General features: G+C 36.3%; 1 protein-coding gene across 2 annotated transcripts; it reads left to right on the top strand.

The window, feature by feature from the left end:
- The first annotated feature begins 10,294 nt into the window (after nucleotides 1-10,294).
- On the top strand, nucleotides 10,295-22,133 carry OPRPN (opiorphin prepropeptide). Of its 2 annotated transcripts, XM_025385895.1 has the most exons (4): nucleotides 10,295-10,453; nucleotides 11,686-11,751; nucleotides 11,928-11,983; nucleotides 21,315-22,133. In XM_025385895.1, the coding sequence occupies exons 2-4, from the start codon at nucleotides 11,701-11,703 to the stop codon at nucleotides 21,589-21,591; spliced, it is 384 nt and encodes a 127-aa protein (XP_025241680.1). In that variant the 5' UTR covers nucleotides 10,295-10,453; nucleotides 11,686-11,700; the 3' UTR covers nucleotides 21,592-22,133. The 2 variants fall into 2 exon arrangements, with proteins under 2 accessions (XP_025241680.1, XP_025241679.1); XM_025385894.1 differs by lacking the exon at nucleotides 11,928-11,983.
- Nucleotides 22,134-24,939: the final 2,806 nt, after the last annotated feature.

The raw sequence follows: 24,939 nt of genomic DNA, 5'->3' as shown, positions 1-24,939 counted from the left end.
TGAGAAGACTGTATATACATGATTCTTCTTAATATTGTTGTTGCGGGAAAGTCAGGGACCCCAAACAGAGGGACCAGCTGGAGTCATAGCAGATGAACATAAATTGTGAAGATTTCATGGACATTTATCAGTTCCCAAATAATACTCTTATAATTTCTTATGCCTGTCTTACTTTAATCTCTTAATCCTGTTATCTTTGTAAGCTGAGGATGTATGTCACCTCAGGACCACTATAATTGTGTTAACTGTACACATTGATTGTAAAACATGTGTGTTTGAACAGTACAAAATCAGTGCACCTTGAAAAAGAACAGAAAAACAGCGATTTTAGGGAACAAGGGAAGACAACCATAAGGTCTGACTGCCTGGCAGGTCGGGCAAAATAGAGCCATATTTTTCCTCTTGCAGAGAGCTTATAAATGGACGTGCAAGTAGGGAAGACATCACTAAATTCTTTTCCTAGCAAGGAATATTAATAATTAATACCCTGGGGAAGGAATGAATTCCTTGGGGGAGGTCTATAAATGGCCACTCTGGGAGTGTCTGTCTTATGTGGTTGAGATAAGGACTGAAATACACCCTGGTCTCCTGCAGTACCCTCAGGCTTATTTGGGTGGGGAAAAAATCCCCCCCTGGTAAATTTGAGGTCAGACCGGTTCTCTGCTCTCAAACCCTGTTTTCTGTTGTTTAAGATGTTTATCAAGACAATACGTGCACTGCTGAACATAGACTCTTATCAATAATTCTGGGTTTGCCCTTTGCTTTGTGATCTTTACTTTTACCCTTTGCCTTGTGATCTTTGTTCTCCTTTTTGCCCTTTGAAGCATGTGATCTTTGTGACCTACTCCCTGTTCTTACACTCCCTCCCCTTTTGAAATCCTTAATGAAAACTTACTGGTTTTGCAGCTCAGGTGGGCATCACAGCCCTACCAATATGTGATGTCACCCCCGGAGGCCCAGCTGTAAAATTCTTCCCTTTGTACTCTTTCTCTTTATTCCTCAGCCAGCCAACACTTATGGAAAATAGAAAGAACCTATGTTGAAATATTGGGGGCGGGTTCCCCCGATAATTGTTATTTCACCCTGATTCAAGGTGTAATTTTATTTTTATTTGCAAAATTCTTGAGCCTCTAATATGCATATTTATAAAGATAAGTGATCTATACATTTGCTTCCAAGCCCTGTGGGACAGAGTATGGAGAAAATACAACTACCTCTACCAAGTACTGCAGTAGATGCAGTGTACTTGGGACACAGACAAGTTTTCAGTTTTGCCACACATAACTGCAAACACACAGAGAAGAAACTGAGAAAATAGAGGATCCTGCTGATGAATTTTCATGGGTTCAAGAGAGCAGAGTTGATGTTTGTGTATGGGGGGAAAAAAGAGATTATACAGCCCTCCAAGGATGACGATGACGGTCTGGATATAGGTGGATGATCTTAGAGACATGGAATCTTAGAGGAAAAAGATGAAGAAGTGTAAGACACAAGATTAGCCCTGATGGCCTCTTAAAGAAATGTGAGTAATACATTTTAATTATATCCTCTTTCTCAGAATTGTTCTCTCAGGATGAGAGGGTCTTAACAAATGTACCCAGAGCTCAGAAAGCCTCCACCTCAATGCTTTCTTAATTTGTTTAACATTATTTACTGACCTCCATGTGTTATGAACTGTGGTCGTTACCTGGGATAAATAAGTGATCAAACTAAAATGTTGCTCTCCTGGAGGTTAGAGAGTATCAACGGGGAGAGGGTTATGTTTTTTCTGTCAAACCTGTGAAAAACCCTTATCAACTCAATTTCACCTTGATGTTATTTGACTGGCAAATGCTGAAATTACCCACATTTTTGCTTTAACAGTTTTGGTGACTGCAGAGAAAGAAATATGTGATTATCATTACATCTTTAAACAAACTCATTTCTCAAAGGTTTCTTGAAATTCATGAAAAATGTATTTAATTAAAACTATAATATCACCAACAAGAGCAGATACAAGGAAGACCAATCTATATCCATCTGGGAAAAAAAATTATTTAAAAAATAATGCATAATTCTAAGTGTCTGCATTTCCCTTGGAATGCATCACAAGTTTCACATAGGTTGTGTGTAAATACCACAATGAGAGCTGACTCTTTTAAAATAAGGTAAGTATATGCCTGAATCACTCTGTGCCTCTGACTAGCATGAGAGAAGGACAGGAAACAAAGATTAGCTGGAAAGGTCAATAGATAGCAGGTTTATTGCAAGGGGTGAATTATTAAAGTGAGCCAAAAAAAATATAAATAGGGTGGCAGAGGGTTGAATGTTTGAAACTGTGAGTTTGGAGGTCATGCAGAACCTTTGTTTCTCTCCCAAATGTTGTCTCTAGGTACTATACTTATGTTTGGATCTTTATTTTTTTCTTAATTTAATATGCACATACACAAACATCTACAAGCACCATCTCATTACTTGCAGCCATTTTAACCACCAGATGTAGCACTTCCCCCATCTCCTTGTAAGCACATATATTGCCCCAAATTTTTCCCCCACAGGAAAACTCCTTAATCAAAACTCACTTCATCTTACAGTGTTTGGCTAACACAGCTCCTGCACCAAAATCTCTCTGCTCCTTTTCCAAGTCCCTTTATAAAAACTGCTAAACAATTTTTTCAAGTCCATTCTAATCCTTCATGCAATTAGTATTTGCTACATATCAGAACTTTACAGTCAATTTTGTGTATAAACTTAATCAGACAGAATCCCTACCCTCAAATTGCTCATTAATTCTTCCTAGTCTGGCATCCTGTCCAGAGAGTCTACATATTTCTGCCACTTACTGTAATATCCCATTTTATCCACTCCATCTCCTCTACATTGTGAACAGTCCAAGAGCAAAAACATAGATCCCTTATCTTTATAAATTTGCAAATTAGAGACTCAGATATTCTGCAAACAAAAATAAAACTATGGGCTGGCCGTGGTGGCTCATGCCTGTAATCCTGGCACTTTGGGAGGCTGAGGCAGGCAGATCACATGAGATCAGGAGTTCAAGACCAGCCTGACCAACATGGTGAAACCCCGTCTCTACTAAAAATACAAAAACTAGCCAGGCGTGGTGGCGAGCACCTGTAATTCCAGCTACTTGGGAGGCTGAGGCAGGAGAATCACTTGAATCTGGGAAGTGGAGGTTGCAGTGAGCTGAGACCCCACCATTGCACTCTAGCCTAGGCAACAAGAGTGAAACTCCATCTCAAAAAACAAAATTAAGTAATACTTTGAATCAGGATGAAATAACAATATAAAGAAGACATCATGTATACCAATTCCTCTCATCTCATCACCACATGTCAGCTAAGTATACTGGGCCCTGATGAGTAATTCACAAGGATTCACAAGTAGTTCACAAGCCTGCAGATGGCCTATTATGGGACCTTGTGATCCTGTGAGTTAATACTTAATGTATATATACATATTTTATTTATATATATATATATTCCATTAGTTCTGTCCCTCTAGAGAACCCTGACTAACACAGTGTCCTGAAGAGTTAAAGAAACCATAACTAACAGAAATTCTTAAGTTTGCAGAATGGCAGATAAGAAAAGAAACAAGTTGCTGAAACACTCCCTCTGCTTATGAGATCAAGAGCTAGCTGAAATGGCTTGGAATCAATATGGCCAAATGAAGCCATAGCAGGGAATTTATTCTCCACCCCAGATAAGAAATAGTTTCGATGAAATATAATTGAATGAAATTAAATAACACAGGATTAGAGGGAATTGGATGGAATGAGATTAATAGAATGGAATGGAACAATAGAGTGCATTGTACTTCATACCCCTTGTTCTGACAAATACATTCACCTTTATGCACACTGGGACATGTTGTTCAATGTATGTCTTAACTGTTCTTCATAATAATAAAAATTTTAATACCTATTTAGGGATGAGAAAGAATGTCATTTTAGTAATCTACTATTGACCCTATGCTGAATAAAGAGAGAAAGGTTAAAGAGAGCTGATGGATGGAGAGAGAGTCATTAGGTCAATCAACTGCTGTTTCCAGTGGGAACAGTTAAACTTGTAAACTGGAAGGAGAGGCAGTTGTCATTCTGGAGTGAGATGTGTAAATGAGCGATTTAGAAACAGGATATATTTGTATAATAGCAATCCAATGTGTGACTGCGGCAGTGAGTAGCTGAAATAGAGAAAAGTCACTGAGGTTACAAGATGCAAGATGAGAGAAGCTAGGGGTTAGATGGGACATCCAGTGGAAACAGACACATAGACCAATAGAACAGAATGGAGAACCCAGAAATAAAGAGCCACACACCTACAACCATCTGATCTTTGACAAAGTCAACAAAAGCAAGCAACAAGGAAGGGAGTCCCTAATCAATAAATGATGCTGCTATAACTGGCTAGCCACTTGAAGAAGAATGAAACTGGACCCCTACCTTTCACCATATACAAATATTAACTCGAGATGGATTAAAGACTTAAATTTTAAGAATAAATACTAAAAATATAAGAATTCTATTTTTTAAAGTCTAGGAAATATCATTCTGGACATTTGCCTTGGCTAAGAATTTATGATTAAGTCCTTAAAACCAATTGCAACAAAAACAAAAGTTGACAAGTGGGACCTAATTAATCTAAAGAGCCTCTGCACAGCAACAGAAACTAACAACAAAGTAAATGAACAACCTATAGAATAGGAGAAAATATTCTCAAACTACACATCTGACAAATATTTAATATCCAAAATCTATGAGGAACTCAAACAATTGAGCAAGAAAAACAAATAACCCCATCAAAAAAAAATAGGCAAAAGACATGAACAGATACTTCTCAAAAGAAGACATGCAAGTGACCAAAAATCATATGAAAAAATGTTCCACATCACTCATCATCAGAGAAATGCAAGTCAAAACCACAATGAGACACTATTTCACACCAGTAAGAATGACTTTTATTAAAAAGTCAAAAAATAACAGATGCTGATGAGGTTTCAGAGAAACAGAAACACTTATACACTGTTGGTGGGAGAGTAAATTATTTCAACCATTGTGGAAAGCAGTGTGGTGATTCCTCAAAGAGCTAACAACAGAACTATCATGACTATGTATATACCCACAGGAAAATAAATCATTCTACCAGAAACACATGAACCTGGTATGTTCATTGTAGCACAATTCACAATAGCAAAGACATGGAATCAACCTAACTGCATCAACAGTGGATCGGATAAGGAAAATGTGCTACATATAAACCATGGAATACTACACAGCCATAAAAAAATAAAAATATGTCCTTTGCGTAACATAGATGCAACTGCAGGCCGTTATCCTAACCAAATTAACACAGGAACAGAAAACTAAATATTGCATGTTCTCACTTTTAAGTGGGAGTTAATTGGAGTACAGTGGACATAAAAATGGGAACAACAGACATTGGGAACTATTAGAGGGGAGAGGGAGTGAGAGGAGGTGAGGGCTGAAAGTCTACCTATTGGGTACTATGCTTAGTACCTGGATGCTGGGATCATTCACACTCCACCCTCAGCATTATCCAATATAACCAGGTAACAAACTTGCATATGTACCCCCATGAACCCAAAGTGAAAGTTGAAAGAAAAGAAAATTTAAGTCACCCAGCCTGACTTCAAGCAAATAGCAATATAACTAGCAAATGAAATGAGAATAGGTGATCACATAAGCAGACGTCAGAGTGTAGAACTGAATGGAATTGGCCTCAAAGGAACATGTGTTACCTAAGGAAGTGAAGGAAAAATATTGCCAACTATGAAATTTTAGCTTTTGTTTTCAGCACTCTGACTTTGAGGGAGTAACAGAAGAGATCACATTTACAAGGGGCATATTGCTGTAGTTTAGACTGGCCATAGTATTCCCATACTACTGATATCCCTCTACTCTGAGCCTCTAGCACAGCCAGTAATGACTCATCAAATACATCAGATTTCCGTGCAATCAATGTATCATTAAAGTTTCTCTGAACCAAGGTTTTCCAACCACACTCAAACTTGTTACTCATGACCATATACATCCCAGGTTCAGAATGGCTGGGACATAGGAAACTGTGCCTAAAGTTTACCAATTCTCCAGCAAGGTATTTGTCAAGTGTGCTATATTATTACCTGTTCTGTATACTTTCTAAGTAAATGCTAATAAACTTGGTATATGATGAATCTTTAGTCTAGTGAGTTTGGACATCATCCTGAGCCCAAGACTATTGCTACTAGTGGAGCCTAGTGGGTGTTGCAGCCATCAGTCACTGCATCAGTTATGGTGCTGTCAGAAGGCAGCAATAATGCGAGTTATTTTTAAAAGAATTTAATATCAAGTATCATTAACTAGGCAGCAAGAATTGTTAACTGGGTAACTGAGAAGGCAAAATGAGAACACTGGAGGTACCTCATGGAGGTAGCAACTACAGAAAGAAGCTAAGACTCCTAGGGTTGAGGAAAGAAGGGTAATGTTTGAAATTATTGAAATTTAGAAGCTTGCAGGAGAGGTCGCACAGTATGAAAAGCAAACCTATGAAAAAGTAGAACTTCTTGGCTTGTGCTGGTCTCTCTATGCGTACAGGAATGGTCCTTTTTGTCTAAGACCTAGTCCAGTAGGGAGGAATGCTGGAAGGTTGGTCCTGGAATCTCTGAGAGGACTTAATGAGGCTGCTTTTGTACATGTAGGAAAAAACAACAGAGTTCAACACTGACCAAGGTTCCTTTCCTAAAGGCTTGACTCAAACCTTCATTCCTGAAGTATCTGAATCCTCAGTGGTCATACATTTTCTTGGTTGTAGGAGTTTCCCCTTAATTTTCACTTTTGAACATGAATATACTAAATAGTGCTGCAGAGAATCTTGTGAAATCCAGACAGTCCTCTGTGTTCCTCTTTTTTAGTAGCAACCCAATTTCCCCCTTGGTAATCAGGAACAATCCTGCTAACCAGGAGAGTAACTCTAGTTTATTTTTGTTCAGTGACATGAGGAGATCAAAATGTCCTAATTCCTCTCTTATGAGCCAAGACCTCCAAACTAGCATAACTCAAAGTTACAAAGACAGAAAGCAAAGATTCTGTGAGTGGGCTATTTAGTTGTGATAATAAGAAGAGCCTTAATTTCTGTTCCCATGAATTCTGGCCCTAGGAGAGCTGGATGCATATGTCGGTCACTGATTGAAAGCATGTACTGCATCCTATAAAATAGAACCTATTCTTTGAGGGTATATACTCTCAACTGGTATCATAAAGTCTTCAGTAGGCCATTGTACTGTTTTATTAGACTAGATGATTCTCTGTGATGGGCTATGTGGTAAGAAGAGTGAACTTCATATGCATGAGCTCATAATCACATTCTTTTGCTGTGAAAACAGTTTCTTGATCAGAAAGATGTCATGATAAGTAATTTTATTCACCAACAGCAGTGAGACTACACCAGGAACTTGAATTTTCTTAACAAAAGGCAATTGTTGCTTTACGTATTGTTCTAGAAAATATCTAGTCAAGATCTTTTAAAGCCAGGTGTTAATTAAAATTTCTCTCGAATAACAGTTTTTATTTTGAAAAGAAATGTGATTCCACCTGCTTTGGAAACTAATCCTTTGTTGACTATGAGTCATGCAGAAATTATTTTAATTTTGATAATGTTCATTCTTAAGTCCTTCATATCCAGTGATTCATTACAACAACAAATCACACCTTGTTCTTAAAACACTTGGCTGAAAATACACTGGGCATCAAAACAATTTACAACACCAAGCAGAAAAAGAAGTTGTTCATCTTTTTCACAAAATGACCATGTTACTAGAGAAGGTAACAATTCAGGAAGCATTAGATATTAACTTAAAGGATTTCCTGAGTCATAGAAGGGTACAGAAACAAAACTGTCTATAATCAGCATACTAACAAACGAGACAAGAGTTCTAATTGTCAACTTGTCATCGACAAAGACAGAGGCAAAGAAAACTAGGTAGTTTAAGACCAATTCCAACTTAATTCCCCATTCACTACCAAAAGCTTTTAAGTCACCTTTTAAATTTAAATATGTTTCACCCCTTTACTAGAGATTCATCACACCCAGAATATTTTAAAAATTGCATGATGGAAGAAAGACATTCCCACTGAAAAGCTAACACTTACTAATAACATGGGTCACAATTTTCTATGTCCTATTTATTTAATCCCCAGAACAATATCAAGAAGTAGAAGTATTACTATCTTATTTTGTAAATGACAGTGTTGAGACATAATTGGATTAAATAGCTGGTCATATAAAACGCAGTTAATAGGAGGAAAGTTGACATTTCATCTTAGGCTACCTGACTTGAATGCTACACATAATCGTTAAACTACCCTAAAACGAAAGACTCTTACATTTTATTGACTGCAGCTGACAGAAAACATATATTTTACATAATAACCTAGTACATCCACATGTATAACCATATAATATATCCTGAAAGGTACTTACATATAATGGAATCTGATATTTACTTCTGTTCTGCTCTATCCATCATCTAAATTCGGTTTACTTCTCCCTAAATAGATTTCATGTACTACTGATGAGTTGCATTCAAGCGTCAATGAGTGCTACTATTAAAAATATATTAATTTCTTCAGTGTTTCAAATAATTGGATTTGAGAGACAAAGTAGTATAATTAGGGGAAAAATTCAAGCTCTCAAATATGGCAAATTTAAGGTCAATTCCCCTCTCAGCTATTTTAGTGAATTTGAGCAAGTTATGTGACTCCTCTCTAATTTATTATCTAATCAGTAATATAATAATAACGTACATTGCAAGGGGTTGTTGTGAGCATGAGAGCTAATCTACATAAAGTGATTAGCACACAGTCTAGGACATGGTAAGGATTCAACAAATTATGGCTATTAGAAAATAAAGCATAACCTCTTCTAGCATATGGTAATTTCCTCTCAACTGAATAGATTTCATTTCATATGAGTAAATTTCTCAGTACCTGCCTTCATCTTATACATAAAATTGTGTAATTTACTACATCCTTTTGCCATAAATGTAAAATAGATTGTGTAATGTTCCCATACCTCCCATCTTTGGTAGACTAGTGTACATTGTATTTATCCATCTGGTTTAGATAATGGGAGAACACCACGTACTTACAGAATGTAACATATATTGGAGAATTTATTATCTGTTAAGCAGTCCAGATATTCATTATTAACTTCAGAAAAATGCATTAAGTAATTTCTATATACTTAACATTTTAAGTAGCTCAAATACATGTGTACAGTATCTTTAAACAAAACTATACATCTGGGAAAGAAATATGAAATTGAAAATAAGAAACTAGAAGGATTCTCTTTCCTAATTATCTCCCACCACTAGATATCTCCTGTTATTTTCAAAATTAAAACAAAGAATTTATTTCAACTGCCTACTTTTTCCATTCTTTAAATTCCTTCTTCCCAGATAAGCTTCTTCTCAAATAAACCAACTCTTTATTTATATATATATACACACACACACACACATATATGTCAGTTCTGATACATATGTATAGACACATTAAAACTTCAGTATCTATAGCATTTAACAGCAGTGGTTCCCAAACAAAGCTTCACTTTGCAATAACTTGGGGAGTTTTTTAATTCTTGTGTTCCTTTGCAGCAACATGCATGCAAGTGGAAGCCATTATCCTAAGCAAATGAATTCAAGGACAAAAAACCAAATACTGCAAGTTCTAACTTATAAATGAGAGCTAAACATTGAGTACACAGGAACACACAGAAGGGAACAATAGACACCAGGGCCTACTTGATGGTGTAGAGCGGGAGGAGGATGAGGATCAAAAAACTACCTATTGAGTACTGTGCTAACTACCTGGGTGATGAAATAATTTGTACAACTAACCCCAGCAACACACAAATTGCTCATGTAACAAGCCTACACAGATACCCCGAACCTAAAATAAAAGTTGGAAGAAAAAAAATAAATAAAATTAATAAAATTTTTAAAACAAAATTAGATTATTTTGCCTGTCTTCCTGCCCCATAACTTTTGATAAATTGTTCTGGGGTAAGGTCTGAGAACTGGAATTTTTTTTTAAAACTCCCCAGATAGTTGTGATGTGCAGTCAAGTTTGAAAACCACTGTACTCCAGCATTCTGTGTGCTGCCCCAGGGCCTGCTAGAACAGTGATTGGATCACAGTTCTGTAGATGAAGCTGCCAAACTGGCAACTGCAACTATCATTTCTTTGTTTCAGTAAAGAATATCAATACAGAACTTTGCCCTCTCTCAACCTTTCTCTTAACTCCAATAAAAATCAAGACAGAGGTATTTAAGAAGAAAGGCTTTTCCATCAAAGTTCTTTCTCCTCTTGGACTTTTAAATTGTGGCTACCTAAATTGAGTATCTGGCAAGAGTAAGATTAAGCAGTAATTTGTTCCAAAGAAGACTCTTCTACCAAGGTAGGTATATGGAAATATGAATGTAAGAATTTTCACTTTGAAATTCTAGCTTTTGTTCATATTCTCAAGAATATCATCCTCATGACTTTTGATGGAAATAGCCATGTTACCTAAAAATCTCAGATGTGTTTAACAAAAAAAAATCATTGTCAGTGGTAAAATTCCTTAAAATTCCTGAAAAAGTGTCAAGAACATTCACATTGATTAGTTGCACAATTTACATCCAATTTCACAATCTATTGACTTTTTCCACTGCTATATTTTATGGTCTCTAAAGTCAATCCTGAGTAGAAGAGTCTTAAAAAGGTGTATAAGATAGATTTGCATTTCTGTTCTTGTTTGAGTTATGTTTCTTATGTACTGCTAAACTGCTTTCTAATAGGAAAATATATTAGAAAAAAAGCTATTTTAAGGGGGTAGACACATGCACATACAACTATAGGATCTATCGATCTGTCTTACGTCACTTTCAAGACTAATGCAAATGACAGATACCACATGGACCCCAGAACAATCTGTCAGCCAATGTGCTTGAATTTTGCCTTCCCAGAACCCAGGGTGCCATGTACTTATTAAATATTGTTGAAAATTATAAATAAATTAGGACAAAAACCTCTTTTTTCTAATTCACACACTGATAGACAATAATTAACTTTTGGAATAACTTGGAAAAAATCATATGAAAGTAATTATACTTCAGTAGAGTGATGTTAAAGGAAAAATACACATTACACAATTTCTTTTGCTTCAGACAGATATAATAGTAATAACACAATAATTGCATTAAGAAGTTGTTTTTTACAACAGTCCTGTCACATTGACATTATTTAGGTCACAAATCTATAGAAATCTGTAAGTTTTGATTAATTTTAAGTAAACGCACTAAAAGTATACCCTAATTAGTTATGTTCCAAGTTAGTCACCACTAAAGGCAACAAGGAATTTCCAAAAATGCTTTAATTTTAAAATGTACTTTCAATAATTATCTGAAAATTACCTTTCATAAAATAAAGTAGTGCCGTTTTTTATTTTTAAAAATCACAAACATGACAGTATTGCTGTGCATCTATGCTGCTTCCTTTCCCCAAAATATCAAGCACATCTTTAAAGGTTATGTTGGTCTTTCTTCATCATTTTACATAACAAGCATTAAAATGCTTTAACATTTTTTATTCTGAAAAACACTGTTGATTGATTTGGCTAACTGTGGATAATCTTTGGTCTGTTTTTAGGAGCAACTTTAAAGAATGAAATTAAATTTCCTCTTGGGCCTGTTGGCTCTTATTTCATGTTTCACAGTAAGTTCCCTCAATTCGAAATTTACTTTTCATATTTCTTGTTAATCATGACTTCAAAGAAAGTTTTGATACCAACAATTTTGTCCTGTGTATAAAAATGCAGTGTCAAAGCTGTGGATCATTATGGACTTGTTCTTACTTTCCTTTTCCTTTCTCATTTATGAGTAACCATCTAGTCATTGGTTGCTAAGCGTGAAGGGACAGTGGACTCCAGAAAGAGGACACAGGGCAGGTCATATCTAGGAGAGCTAGCTCTTATCTAAAAACATCTGTTCCTTTTTATTTCTTTTTCAAAAGGACTACCATCAAATTGTCGGAAAAATATAATATAAGCTTACTAAATGTTTTAAAGCTGTAGGAAATAAGAAAGTATACAGTTGGAGCTTCATGATAAATTTTCTTAAAAGACAACATGGTGTATCAATGCAAGGATTGCTGATTGTACAATAGTTTTTTATTGAAAATATTTGTAAAAACTAAAATCAGAAAGCCTTTCTGATGCCTGAAAATATATTCGTTATGACTAAAATATTCCTTTAACTGACTGGAAATTAAAGTGTTACTCACTTGGGAAAAAAATAAAAACAGAAAAAGAAATCATTCACTCAAGAAGCACTTACACTAATTCAAACATTTGAAAAGCATTTGTTAAAGCTCTATAGGAGATCCAAAAATACATAATGCAAAGTAACAAGTGATAAGTGCCATAGCCAAAAACATCATAGCATAATATGAATTTCAGAGTAAGACAAATTTTCCTAGCATATGCTGGGGTTGGGTGGGCTTGAGAGGAGAGAAAGAGCCCTATTTGTCTCATTTCTTAGTAATTAATGATAATCCACTGTGTGTTGGGCCTAGTGGTGGTTAACACAGAAATACCAAAGTCGAATTCCAAATTGGGATCTTCACAGATCAGGTCTTCTTTTCATAGTATAGTACCTACCTAAGAGAAACTAGTGAATAAATAAATGTCAATAGACCCTAGCAATGACACAAATAAAGTAGCATTATTGTTCTGAAACATTTTTTGATTTTTAATGATATTGGTATAAGTCTCTTTAGTGACATTTAATGACATTTGTATTGTTCTGAAGCATATAGTGATATGTAATAACATTTATATAAAAATTATATTTCTGAGGTTGAAATAGAAGAGTTTTATACTCCATGAGATACCTATATCAGAAACACCTGATCCACTTATTAAGAATGAACATTTCCAGAACTTATCCCAGACCTGAGAAAAAAAGAATAGCTGATCTTGGGGCCTGGAAACCTGCATTCTAGGATACTCTTACTTATGCTGAAGTCTGAGACCCCTTGAGTGAATTTTCTTGAAATTTGCTTCTCAAGCTCTTATGTTATAATTGCATGAAATATATAAAGAGAGCTTTCAAGGTAAATTCAACTTAATCCATCATATGAAAAAATGTAAGTAAATAATTACAATTAATTATCAAATTTATTACTCTGGAATACCACTTTTTTGGTAGAATTCCCCAAATATGACAAATATGACTTCTCTGCTAACATTAATAAATACTAATTCAGACTTTATACAATAAATTAGAAGGTAAAGAAAGAGCCATGATCAAGTAAACTTGAGAAAGTTGGGGGAAATGAAAGAGAGGTTGTTGACTAGAATACTTTTCAGAGACAATAATAGAGGAAATGCTGTCTTTATTTCTCTATCTACAGCCTTCTGTTTCATACTGAGGATAGACAACTTCTGAGGAACCCTACATAAAGCATCCATTTTGAGGATTCATATGAATTAATGGCATATTTTTATTCCAGAAGCCTGAATTGCAAGACAAATGCAGCTTAAATTCTTTTCTACCTTGAAAGAGTATAGAATCCCATTTATATAAGAAGCAGAGGATTCCATGTCCTAAAAAAATGAGTTTAATACATAAATGTTCTCATGTTAGAATTAAATACTATTGGATATAAGAAAACAAGACCACAAGACATAATTTTAATGTCACTCTAGCAAAAATGTCTTGCTGTATTCATTGTCTCATGAAAAGTTGATAAATCTTAACAACAGTCTTAGACGTTAGTCTAAATAAAGAAATTTTATTGTACTTAGCATCTAAAACTTTCAATATATCAGAGATTATCTCTTTTGAGATAGGGACTATCCAGAATTTAAATTAAAAATAACAGTTCATATTTATATATTTACAATGTACTCTGGAGCACAGTTTTACCCCCAAACCTCACAAAAACCCACGGACTATTTGGGATGCTCCTTTACATAGCACAGAGCTGAACATGAGATAAACCCTCAATAAGTATTAGGGAAATGACACAACGAGTGAATGGACCTTTGTGTAGTTGACGCCAAGTAATAACAACTAGGTTTCAGAGTCGTACCTGTTCATTCATGCCATTGGATAGGCTATATGTAGCATGACACAGGGATGGACAATAGGTCAAGTGTAAGTTCAAAGGTAATGTATCTCTTGATTGACAAGGACATCTGCCATGCTCACAAGATGAATAAGGACAGCATTTTTGCCAATACCTGCCATCCCTAACATAGGGAAGCTTTTGTTTGCAGCACAATCTATCCACTAAACTGCTCTGGTTAAACTGTCAGTCTGGCAGTTTCTAATCTGTAAGGATAGGAAATGGAGGTTTTAAAAAAGTAAAAAGTAAAATAAGCTTAAAAAGGGAACATAAATAAAATGCTTTACAGAAAGGGCTATGATAAAATAATTACCAAAAGCGAAGCAAAACCTTTAGCCTGAACTAAACCAATGATAAGCAGATATCAAATAACCGAAGACAGCCAGTAGTTCTCAAAACTCTACAAACTCTAGAAACTCTATCAGGAACACAAATCATCTAGGGATTTTGTAGAATTGCAGACTCTGATCCAGTAGGTCTGCCTGAGCCCCATGAGTCTACATTTCTAACAAGCCCCCAGGTGATACTGATGCTGACCTGCTGGGCAGCAAATAACATCTTGAGTAGCGAGGCCCTGGTCGACTGAGAAATCAAACACAGGAAGCCTGAGGACTTCTTATGGGTTTGTATAAATGCTCAAATGTTGTCATGGGAAAGCCTTATGCTCTTTGCCATGTGCAAGGAAGGAAATGGCATTCTGAAACCAAGTGAGAGAAATTTCTGCTTATCACCAAAGATGGGTAATTTGTTCAACCCAAAATACTTATTGAGCACTTATTATTTACCAGGCACTATTCTAGATGCTGGGTAAACAGCAGTGAACAAAACAGACAAAAAGTTTCTAATTTCATGGAGCTTATATTCTACTTGGGGAAGGCAAACCATAAACAAAATAACTGACTATGTGATGCAGAAAATTTGGGAAGAAGGAATTTTAGTAGGGGGTAGAACAGGTATATGACTGTCAGAGTATAAAGGACAGATTGGTAACAATAGCCAGAGCAGGAACTGACAAACTTTTTCTGAAAAGGGCCAGATAACAAATATTGTAGGCTTCTGAGGGCCTGTAATAAGTGGGCAGCTTGGCTGAGGTAGCTTGAAAGCAGCTACAATAAACGAATGGGCATGGCTATGCTCCAGTAAAACTTTATTTACCAAAACAGGCAAACTACATTTGGCCCACAGCCTTAGTTTGCTAACTCCCAGTCTACAGAGATAGTGAACAAGGCAAAATGGCATATAAAAACCTGATACTTCATTTACAAAATAATCATAAAATTAACCCAACATTATTCATGAGTTTTCAAAAAATATTTATGTTTCATTGAAACTGTGTGCATGCAAAAATGCTATGCTAAATTATTTGTCATTTTAATTATTTTTTCTAAAGAACATCATGTGAAAGATACTGTAACTTTCTCTCTTTTAAAGATGAGGAAAGTAACGAGAGGTTACATAACTTACCCAAATTCACATAACTTGTGAATGGAGAAACAAAATTTTAACTTGCCTTGATCTATTTGCCTATCTTCTGCCTTTTCTTCTATTATCTGGGATGAACTAAAATCACCCCAGTGTATTCTAGGACCAACCCCTCAACTTGTACAGTAGGTCCCATCCTCTCCCCTATGCAAGGAGATTCCTCCAATTATCCTGCAATTATCTACTCTAAATCTAAACATCCTACATCAGCAGTTTTTCCTTCTCTCTATTGATTGTTCCTACTAGCACATAAATATGAGGTAATATCATCTATATGTTTGTTTTCATTCTCCACTGATCTTATGGCTCCCATCATGGTCCATTTGAAAAAGTTGCCTCTGCGCATCTTCACTTTCTCTCCTGTTCTGTCTTAAGCCAACTCCAAGCAGACTTTGCCCACATCATTTCGATGAAACCACATTTGTCAAATTGTACTCCAAATGACCATGTGTAAGGGTCAGTTTTCAGTCTCCACGATAATTATGTCTAAATTGTATTTGACATGATCAGTTTACTACTTAAAGGGAATTTTTCTTTTTCCTCAACTCCACTCTCCTGATTTTTCTCCTACTTCAATGACGACTCCTTGTTGGTCTCCTCCGGACACATCTCCTCTTCCTGATCTCTAAATGTCAGTGTCCCAGGACACCATCCTCTTACCCTTTCTCCATCTATTGGCACAAATCCAGTTGCTCAAGTCAAAAAAAACTTGAAATCATCCTTGACTCTATCACTTCCCAGATCCACTCCTTCAGCAAATATTGCCCACTCTGCCTTCAAACCATCATCTACATCTTACCCTTTCTCACCACCCTCCTGCTACCATTCTAGGCCAAGCAACGATCACTTCCTACCTGTTGCAATAATAACTGATCTCCCTGCTTTCACTATTGTCCCTGTAGTTTATTCTCCACACAATAACCAGAAAGATGCTTTTGCAAGGTAAATATTGCCATATCATTCCTTTGTTCAAAACCTTCTAATGATTTTCCATAACACTTAGAAGTCAGGGGCACAAAGTCCTTATCCCTACCTACAAGGCCCTGCTTCGACCTCCCCATGCCTTAACTCCAATGTATCTATATAACAAAATTGCATCTAAGCTCCTTAAATGTTTGACAAATAAATAATAAATTTAAAAATATCTGCCCTCATGGAACTCACACATCATTAAACATCATTAAATCATTTTTGATTACTTAAAACCATCAAATGTTAAAACTACAGAGAGAATACAATCAAATTTAAATATAGGTGGGTGGGCTGCATAATAATAATATTAAAGTTACCACTTCCATTTATGGAGTGTTTAACATATGCCAAGAAGTATATTATAAAAGTACCCTGTTTAATCTCTCCAGAAATCCAGTGTGACAATTATTATTATTATCCTCCCTTAATAAGAAAAATGAAACTCAAAATAGCCAGTTCTGTATTCTGTTTCAAATAAGCTTATCATTTGTGGAGGTAATTGGCCGCAAATGTAGACTCCTTAAGAAGGCATTTTCATCATTTGCCTAGGGTTATAAAGTTCACCACCATTGGCCAGTGGACGAGGGAAACTAGCTAGTGAAAAAATTGTGTTAAGAGAATAGAAAAAGATAAAAATAATAAGAATGGAGGTTAGGGGTCAGCTATTTGCTGTAAGGTATAATTTTTCACATGATTTCTCCCCACCTCTGCTTAGGGTCCAGAGAGCAGCTCATCAAAGCTCACTTTGAACTTAATTTCCAGGGTACTGTACCATCTGGGTTTCCTCCTGTCTCTGATTTTCCTTCACTACCTGCTCAGCTTTCTCTTACTGATGTCCAAGTTTCTGTCTTCAGCCATTTCTTCATTACTTTCTTACTTATTGCTTTGACCCAATAGTGCTTTCCAAATCGATTTCTCCAGTTCTGATATTTCAATCTGCATCTACAAACTTCTATGACTTTTCAAACTCAAAAGGATTAAAACTTAATTAATTTATTTCCTCTTGGCACTTATGTCTTCATTAATGTTAGCAGTCATGACTTAATATCTCCTTTTTATTTGAGTCCACATTCATCTATTCAAAAACATCTACTAAGAACCTGGCCGGGCATGGTGGCTCACACTTTCAACCCCAGCACTTTTGAGAGGCCAAGGCAGGTGGATTGCTTAAGCTCGGGAGCTTGAGACCAGCCTGGGCAACATAGTGAGGCCCCATATCCACAGAAAATACAAAACAAAATAGCTGGATATGGTGGCACACTCCCATGGTCACAGCAATTTGGAGGCTGAGGTGGGAGGATTGCCTGAGCCTGGGGGAAAGAAGTTGAAGTGAGCTGAGATCACACCACTGCACTCCAGCCTGGGTAGCAGAGCAAGACCCAGTTTAAAAAAAAATAAAATGTGCTGAGAACCTCCAAGGTGCCAGAAGCTGGAGACAGAATGATAAATAATACAGAGACATTGTTTGAAGAAGTTAATAATTACTACACTATACAATATTATAAGTGACTGTAAGTATTATAATAGAAGTGCTGAAGCAACAAAAAGAATAAAGACACCTAGCTCCCCTCCAATTCCTCATACCCTTTATTATTCACAAAGATGCCAAGCACTGACTAAGATACTAAAGACACAAAGCTAAAGAAGATACAACTTATTCCTTCAACAGCAGTAAAACAGCACATGGCCTAAAAGTGGGGAAAAATATGAAAACAAATAATTACTATCACTGTGAAAAGAAAGTGATGAAGTTTGCTTTTGTCTCCAATAGAAGCTTTACAAAAGTAAAATTTTGGCTGATTTTATATTGTATAAAGATATTTTCTGTACAATTCTTTTAGTTTTCATATCAAAGTATTGGGGGAGGGGAGTGAAGCCACTTAAACGTTTTGAAGGAAGAGATTGCCAAGTGAATGGAAATTAGGGCAGGAGTGAAACATTCTCAGCTACAGGAATTGCTTTTACGAAGGCACAGGGACTACCAGAAAGAGCTCGTTATGTTAAAAGAACTAGTCCTAGTTCTACATGGCCAGAGTAAGGAGAAAGAAGTGGCAAAAGATGAGATTGGATGGTGGAACAGGCTTTCGTGTTTGCTTGCAAAGAACAGGGTTCCACTCACAATATTTATTCTTGCATTTTTAGGGCTGCCTTAGTTTGCTGTGCCAGTTCTAATTTATATTTATTCTTGCACTGACTTCCTTTTTCCTTAAAGGAAGGAAACATGCCCGGCCAGGTTCTCAGTAAATGTTTTCTTCCTTCCTTAAATAAGGAAGTCAATGCAAGAATAAATATAAAGTAGAACTGGCACAGCAAAAGCAGGCAGCCCTAAAAACTGATCTCTGCTTCTCATGGCATCCCTGCTTCTTTCTGTACTGTTCCCTCCCTCAGATGTGCTCTCTCTACTCACAGTCATGTGTCCTTATAGCTTAGTTTGCACGTGGCCCTTATTAATGCTCCAACCTCTGTCTGGCTCCTCTCATGTCACGATATTCACATTTTAGTTCCTACTTCTAATTAGGATATCTCAATATTTCCTAGTTCAAGTTACAAAGAGAAAGAGAATTTTACAAACCTGGCTTATTTTTCTTCTTCTGGCCATAAGGCCTAAGATACTGGATAGCCTGTGGTTTGGAAGTCCATGGATCAATAGTCCAGAAAGAACCCAAATAAATGTGTTTATCTTTATGTTACAAGAATAAAAGGTGATAACTAAGACCTGTAGATGTACATATAAGAGGCAAATGTAGATATAAGAGGAATTGATCGTGTGACCAAGACATCACAATGGCTCCCTCTGAAATGACTTGGAATTTTTGAGTCGTCAGTGATGTTTGTAAGACATTCAGTTGTGTGATGGGGACAGTAGCCAGGATAAAAAGGAAATTGAGAAGTGGAAACAGAAAATCTAAACCAGCTTTCCTCACTATCTGGCTAGGAATGGAGAGAGATAAGCTAGTAAAGAAAGCTTCAGGGGTACTCTATGTTAAGAATGAGATTTTTTAATACATGAGATATCAGTCAATATTATAAGCTGAAACAATACATACAGGGATCAGAAAGAGGTTTATTTTACAAGAATAAAAGAGAAGAAAGACCCTAGGGATGGAGAAGGTGTAGATATAAAACACAGGTGAAGAGACTGGTCTTAAACAGGAAGAGAGAACAGCAAGGTATTTGTGAGTTTTATAGATGTAGGGCAGGAAAGTGAAGAAGTTCTCACGTGTGATGGCCTAAATTATGTAAAATAGAAGGCAAGATCATCTTCTGATGGGTGTAGGGGGGAGCAAGAAAAGTAGAAGTGAGGTATAGATGCTGAGAAGATAGCCTTTTGGGGAAAATGGGAGGAAATGATTTAGCAGTGCTGATGCACCAGACAAACACAGACACTATAGTTCTCCAGTGTTGCTACCATTAGAGATTGTGACATTCATCCAGCAATGTTCATCACCATGGAAGTAGGACTAGGGAAGGTAGTTTGCATAGAGTTGATACAAAAGTTTGATGTTTCTAAAGGCAGTATGGCAGAGACACAGGAAGGAGTTGAATGTTATAGGAGAATAACTAGAGTCTTGCACCTTCCTAAAGCTTCTGTTTCAGGCAAACTGGTCTTCTGATGGTTGCTGGAATAGAACCGATATTTTCTTGACCTTGTTCATTTGTTTATGATATTATTCTAATTTGGCTTCTTCCTCCTCCTTTCCACTCTGTTATTTTATCCTCATTTCAAATGCTATCTTCTCTACATGGCAATTGGTCCTCTCTCTTTGATAAAAATTAAAATTTTCCTCTAAATCACTATAATTGTTTACAGTATTAATCAATTATTTCTTGAATTGCTACCATCTACAAGCTGTGTTTGTTATTAATAGAGTACAAAATCACTCAAAATTATATTGAGCCCTTACTCTACCTTACTCTGTCTAAGCACTTTTCATAGATTATATATAATCCTCTCTACCACTATAAATGGTTAAGAACTATTTCTAGAACCAGTTGAGGAATGAGGAAACAGGCAGAGATAACCATAAGCAAGTCCCCCAGACAGCATGCAACAATGGAAAGACTGGTTCTAGGAGGCTCCAGCAATCAGACTCCAGTGTCTTCATTTTAACCAACATACTATACTGGCTCCATAGGCTTTTCGTTATATTGCCTTGTATTGTCATTTGAGGGTCATATCTTCCACTGGATTTCAGACTCACATAAGCAGTGTCTTAAATCTGTTTCTCTTTGTCCCTAGAAAGAAGTGTTGCATATAATAGTTATACAATTAACAGTTCAGAGTCTGGAATCTCACTGAATTCTTAGAATGAAGTAAGAAAGAATTTTCCCAGATAGTCAACCTGGGTATTTACCTCCACTTGAAACTACGTTCAAAGGTGGTCTTTTCTTATACACAATCAAGGTGATTTGGTTCCTCCCTAAAACCTACAGATCAGATAGCAAGCTTACCACTTTTTTTTGTTTTTTCTGATTTAATACTATTCTACTTCTCTTTGATTGCACAGGCATCCAGAATAAACAAGAAATTTTCTATTCCTTATTTTTGCTAACTATTTTCTCAGTGAAATATATGACTTATGGCTTAGTATATCCTAATGTATACATAGTACACATACTAATACATAGTGTATCCTAATGTTTGAACTTTAAATGATCAAATTTAGAAACTGTTTTTGCCTTTATCTCCACAGCCCAGTGAGAGTCAAAGATTCCCCAGAAGACCATATCTGCCTGGCCAGCTGCCACCACCTCTACCCTACAGGCCAAGATGGGTTCCACCAAGTCCCCCACCTCCCTATGGCTCAAGACTTAATTCACCACTTTTTCTTCCCTTTGTCCCAGGGCGAGTTCCACCATCTTCTTTTTCTCGATTTAGCCAAGCAGTCATTCTATCTCAACTCTTTCCATTGGAACCTATTAGGCAACCTCGACTCTTTCAGGGTTATCCAAACCTACATTTCCCACTAAGACCTTACTATGTAGGACCTATTAGGGTATTAAAATCCCCATTTCCTCCTATTCCTTTTTTCCTTGCTGTTTACCTTCCTATCTCTAACCCTGAGCCCCAAATAAATATCACCACTACAGATACAACAATCATCACAAATCCCCCTACCAAAACAGCAACCACCAGCACTTCCACAAAACCCACAATGACGGTCACCTCCTCAATAGTACCTATCTCTTCAACACCAGAGCCTGCCATCTCCACATCAGCAGCAATCCCCACAGCACCAACTGAAAATACTACTGAAATTCTCACCTATCCTCCTCACACCATATCGCTCAATGCCACTGTCCAAGTTACGACTTCCAACCAAACTACATTAAGCAGCACAGCCTCTAAAAGTTTTTGGCAAAAACTCTTTGCCATTTTTGGTTGAAGATGCAATAAATGATATTTTCCAAACTGCTCTGATATCTTAGAAGAAATAAACTGCAATGATTTTGATGGAACCAACCCTGATCTAACCGGCACACCAAATAAATAAAGTATTCGAGCAGTAATATGCACCTATTGCTATCATTATGACTATCACTCTATCCTATATTTTATCACCTACCAAGAGTTGATTACACAGGTTCCCAGAAGGAAACGGAGACCCTTTATGGGAAAAAATTAATAAAGGGTGTATTTAAAGAGAGTGGACAGGATTTTTTTAAAAAAATACAGGGATATTGAGACATTCAGAGTCTCCCAGTACAGCTGGTCATGGGCCTATGTTTGATGAAGCAAAGGGAACAAATAAGGAGCCCAGAGCCTGAAGAAGAGTTGGGACAATGAAGGAAATTCCACCCAGTAAGACCCACTGTGCAAAGATGCGACTACTGCTCCTCATTTGTAGTCCACTCTTCTCTGCCTAGTTCTCAATCCTGGGAGGATAACCATACAAACTCTTACATGTGGGTTTTCTTACCTGGGTGTTTTGGTTGGGTCCTGCTGATGAAACAGGTGGAAGGGAGAGGTATAAATCTTTTATATTTGGTATAAAAGATAAAATATGGTCCAACTGTGTAGATCCCTTGCCATGAATGGAGCTAAGTTAAGCTCCTAATAGTTACACAATTAATAGTCTCCTAAGAGTTACATGATTAAGGGTTCAGAGCCTGGAATCTCACTGAATTCTTAGAATTGACTCAGAAAGAATTTTCCCAGATAGTCCAACTGGAGTGTTTACCTCCACTTGAAACTACTTTCAAAGATGTGACTACTGCCAGGTGTGACTACTACTCCTCATTAGCAGTCAACGCTTCTCTACCTAGTTCTTAGTTCTCTGATTTCTTAGAAGCTAAGCTCCATTCATGGCAAGGAACCTATAAGGTTGTACCATTTTTTTATCTTGTATACTAAATAGTACCCCTACCTCTCTCCTCCACCTATTTCATCAACAGAACCCAACAAAAATCTCACAGGTAAGGAAACCCACATGTAAGAGTTTGTATGATCATCCTCCCAGGATTGAGAATGAGGCAGAGAAGAGTGGACTGCTAATGAGGATTTATCAGCACATAGGCTGACACCACAAGTAGCCTCACTCAGCATCTTGAGGCCAAATAAGTAGTCAAGGAAAAATATGAGGGTTCCTGACTTCCTGCATAGAAAGGCAGAGACAGCAGAAAAATAAATGACATCAGTTTTTTATTGCCTTTACCCAGGAAATGTACATATATATATATGTACATATATATATAATATATATATATATTCAACCAGGTAACAAAAATTTAAACAAATAATAATATAAAGTAAGAGAAAAGAAATAAAATAATGAAAATATCAACTTAAATTGATCTAGTGGAAACAGACACATAGACCAATGGAACAGAATAGAGAACCCAGAAATAAAGCCACATACCTGCAACCATCAGATCTTTGACAAAGTCAACAAAAGCAAGCAATGAGGAAAGGAGCCCCTAATCAATAAATTATGCTGGGATAAATGGCTAGCCATGTGACGAAGAATGAAACTGGACCCCTGCCTTTCACTTGAATCCTGCACGCAATCACTAAACTACCCTATAACAAATGACTCTTAGATTTTATTGACTAGACCCCATCTCTACAAAAAAAAAAAAAAAAAAAAATTGCTGGTTTGGTGACAGACACCTGTAGTCCTAACTCCTGGTTAGGTGGCTGAAGTGGGAGGATCCCTTGAGGCCAGGATTTGCAGGCTATATGAGCTATGATTGCACCACTGCACTCCAGCCTAGGTAACAAAGCAAGACTCTGTCCCCATCCCAACCCTCAACAACAACAACAAAAAGACTGCTAGCAATAGCAATCTACAAGCTCAAGAGGTCACTCAGACTCATACCTGTTTTTCTTGGCTTGTATAACATGTTATAGAACAGAATTTGAAGATATTTGGGCCTATATTATTCATTTTCCAAACATTATATACTACTCTCTGTTCTACCTGCCTTCTCCCTTATTTACTTTACCTAGGCTTAAGATTCCTAGACTCTTTAAAGAAAGCAAAATGTTACTATGCTTAAAAATATGTAAATAAGCTCAAGACTATATGTTCTGGATGATAATGCATATAAAATAGAGTTACTTAGGTAAGAATGCATCATCCCTGTTTCCAACTTGTTTGACAGAACAATACAGGAAGTAAAATAAATATTTTACATATAGGAAGTAAAACATATGCTATCTCCATTCATGAATATTCAGAACTAAGATGTAAAGGAATATTGATATTAGCATCTTGACCCTAGCAGTTTGCTTAAAGTGCTGTCAATAGTTTCATTCTGAAGGAAATTATTATCTTTATATCATTCTAAAACTTGACAGTAAGTTTCAATAAAATAATAAAAGATACTAATTGCTCTCCTAAGTGGATCAAAAGGCAGAAGGTTGACATTCAATCTTCTCTCAGAGTCCAAGCATATTTTCATTCCCTGGGTATTTTTATTTATGAAGATACATTTGCTAAAGTTTACTATATTTCAAAACATGGTCACACACTAATCTAATATGAAATTATCTTAATTGTGACAAGAAACTATAGCTCTAAAAGCCATCATGAGTATCAATTTCATGTGACATTAAATATTTGATTAAACATTCAGAACCTTGCATAAAACTACAAATTTTTTTCAATATTGGATTTAATAAACACTTTTAAAAGACTGAATTTGAAACCAAATATATATATATATGACTGCAGATATGTATCTATATATACCTCCACTGAGGTCTCAAATCCCTCAATATCATCCATGAAGGCTGAAGTCAATTTCTTTTAAACTCCTGTTAAATGTTGATATTTGGACTCCTCTTATGAATCACAAATATTTTTCCATTCCTCT

The sequence above is a fragment of the Theropithecus gelada genome, chromosome 5, assembly GCF_003255815.1.
Source record: "Theropithecus gelada isolate Dixy chromosome 5, Tgel_1.0, whole genome shotgun sequence".
Lineage (NCBI taxonomy): Eukaryota > Metazoa > Chordata > Mammalia > Primates > Cercopithecidae > Theropithecus > Theropithecus gelada.
Note: the sequence above shows the minus strand (reverse complement) of the source record. Positions and strands in the feature narration are given on the sequence as shown.

What these genes read in the sequence shown, in the direction of transcription:
- OPRPN (XM_025385894.1), top strand. Translation starts at nt 11,701, where the DNA reads ATGAAATTAAATTTCCTCTTGGGCCTGTTGGCTCTTATTTCATGTTTC. An exon ending in CTCTTATTTCATGTTTCACA is followed by an intron (nt 11,752 to 21,314) that starts GTAAGTTCCCTC and finishes TTATCTCCACAG; the next exon opens with CCCAGTGAGAGTCAAAGATT.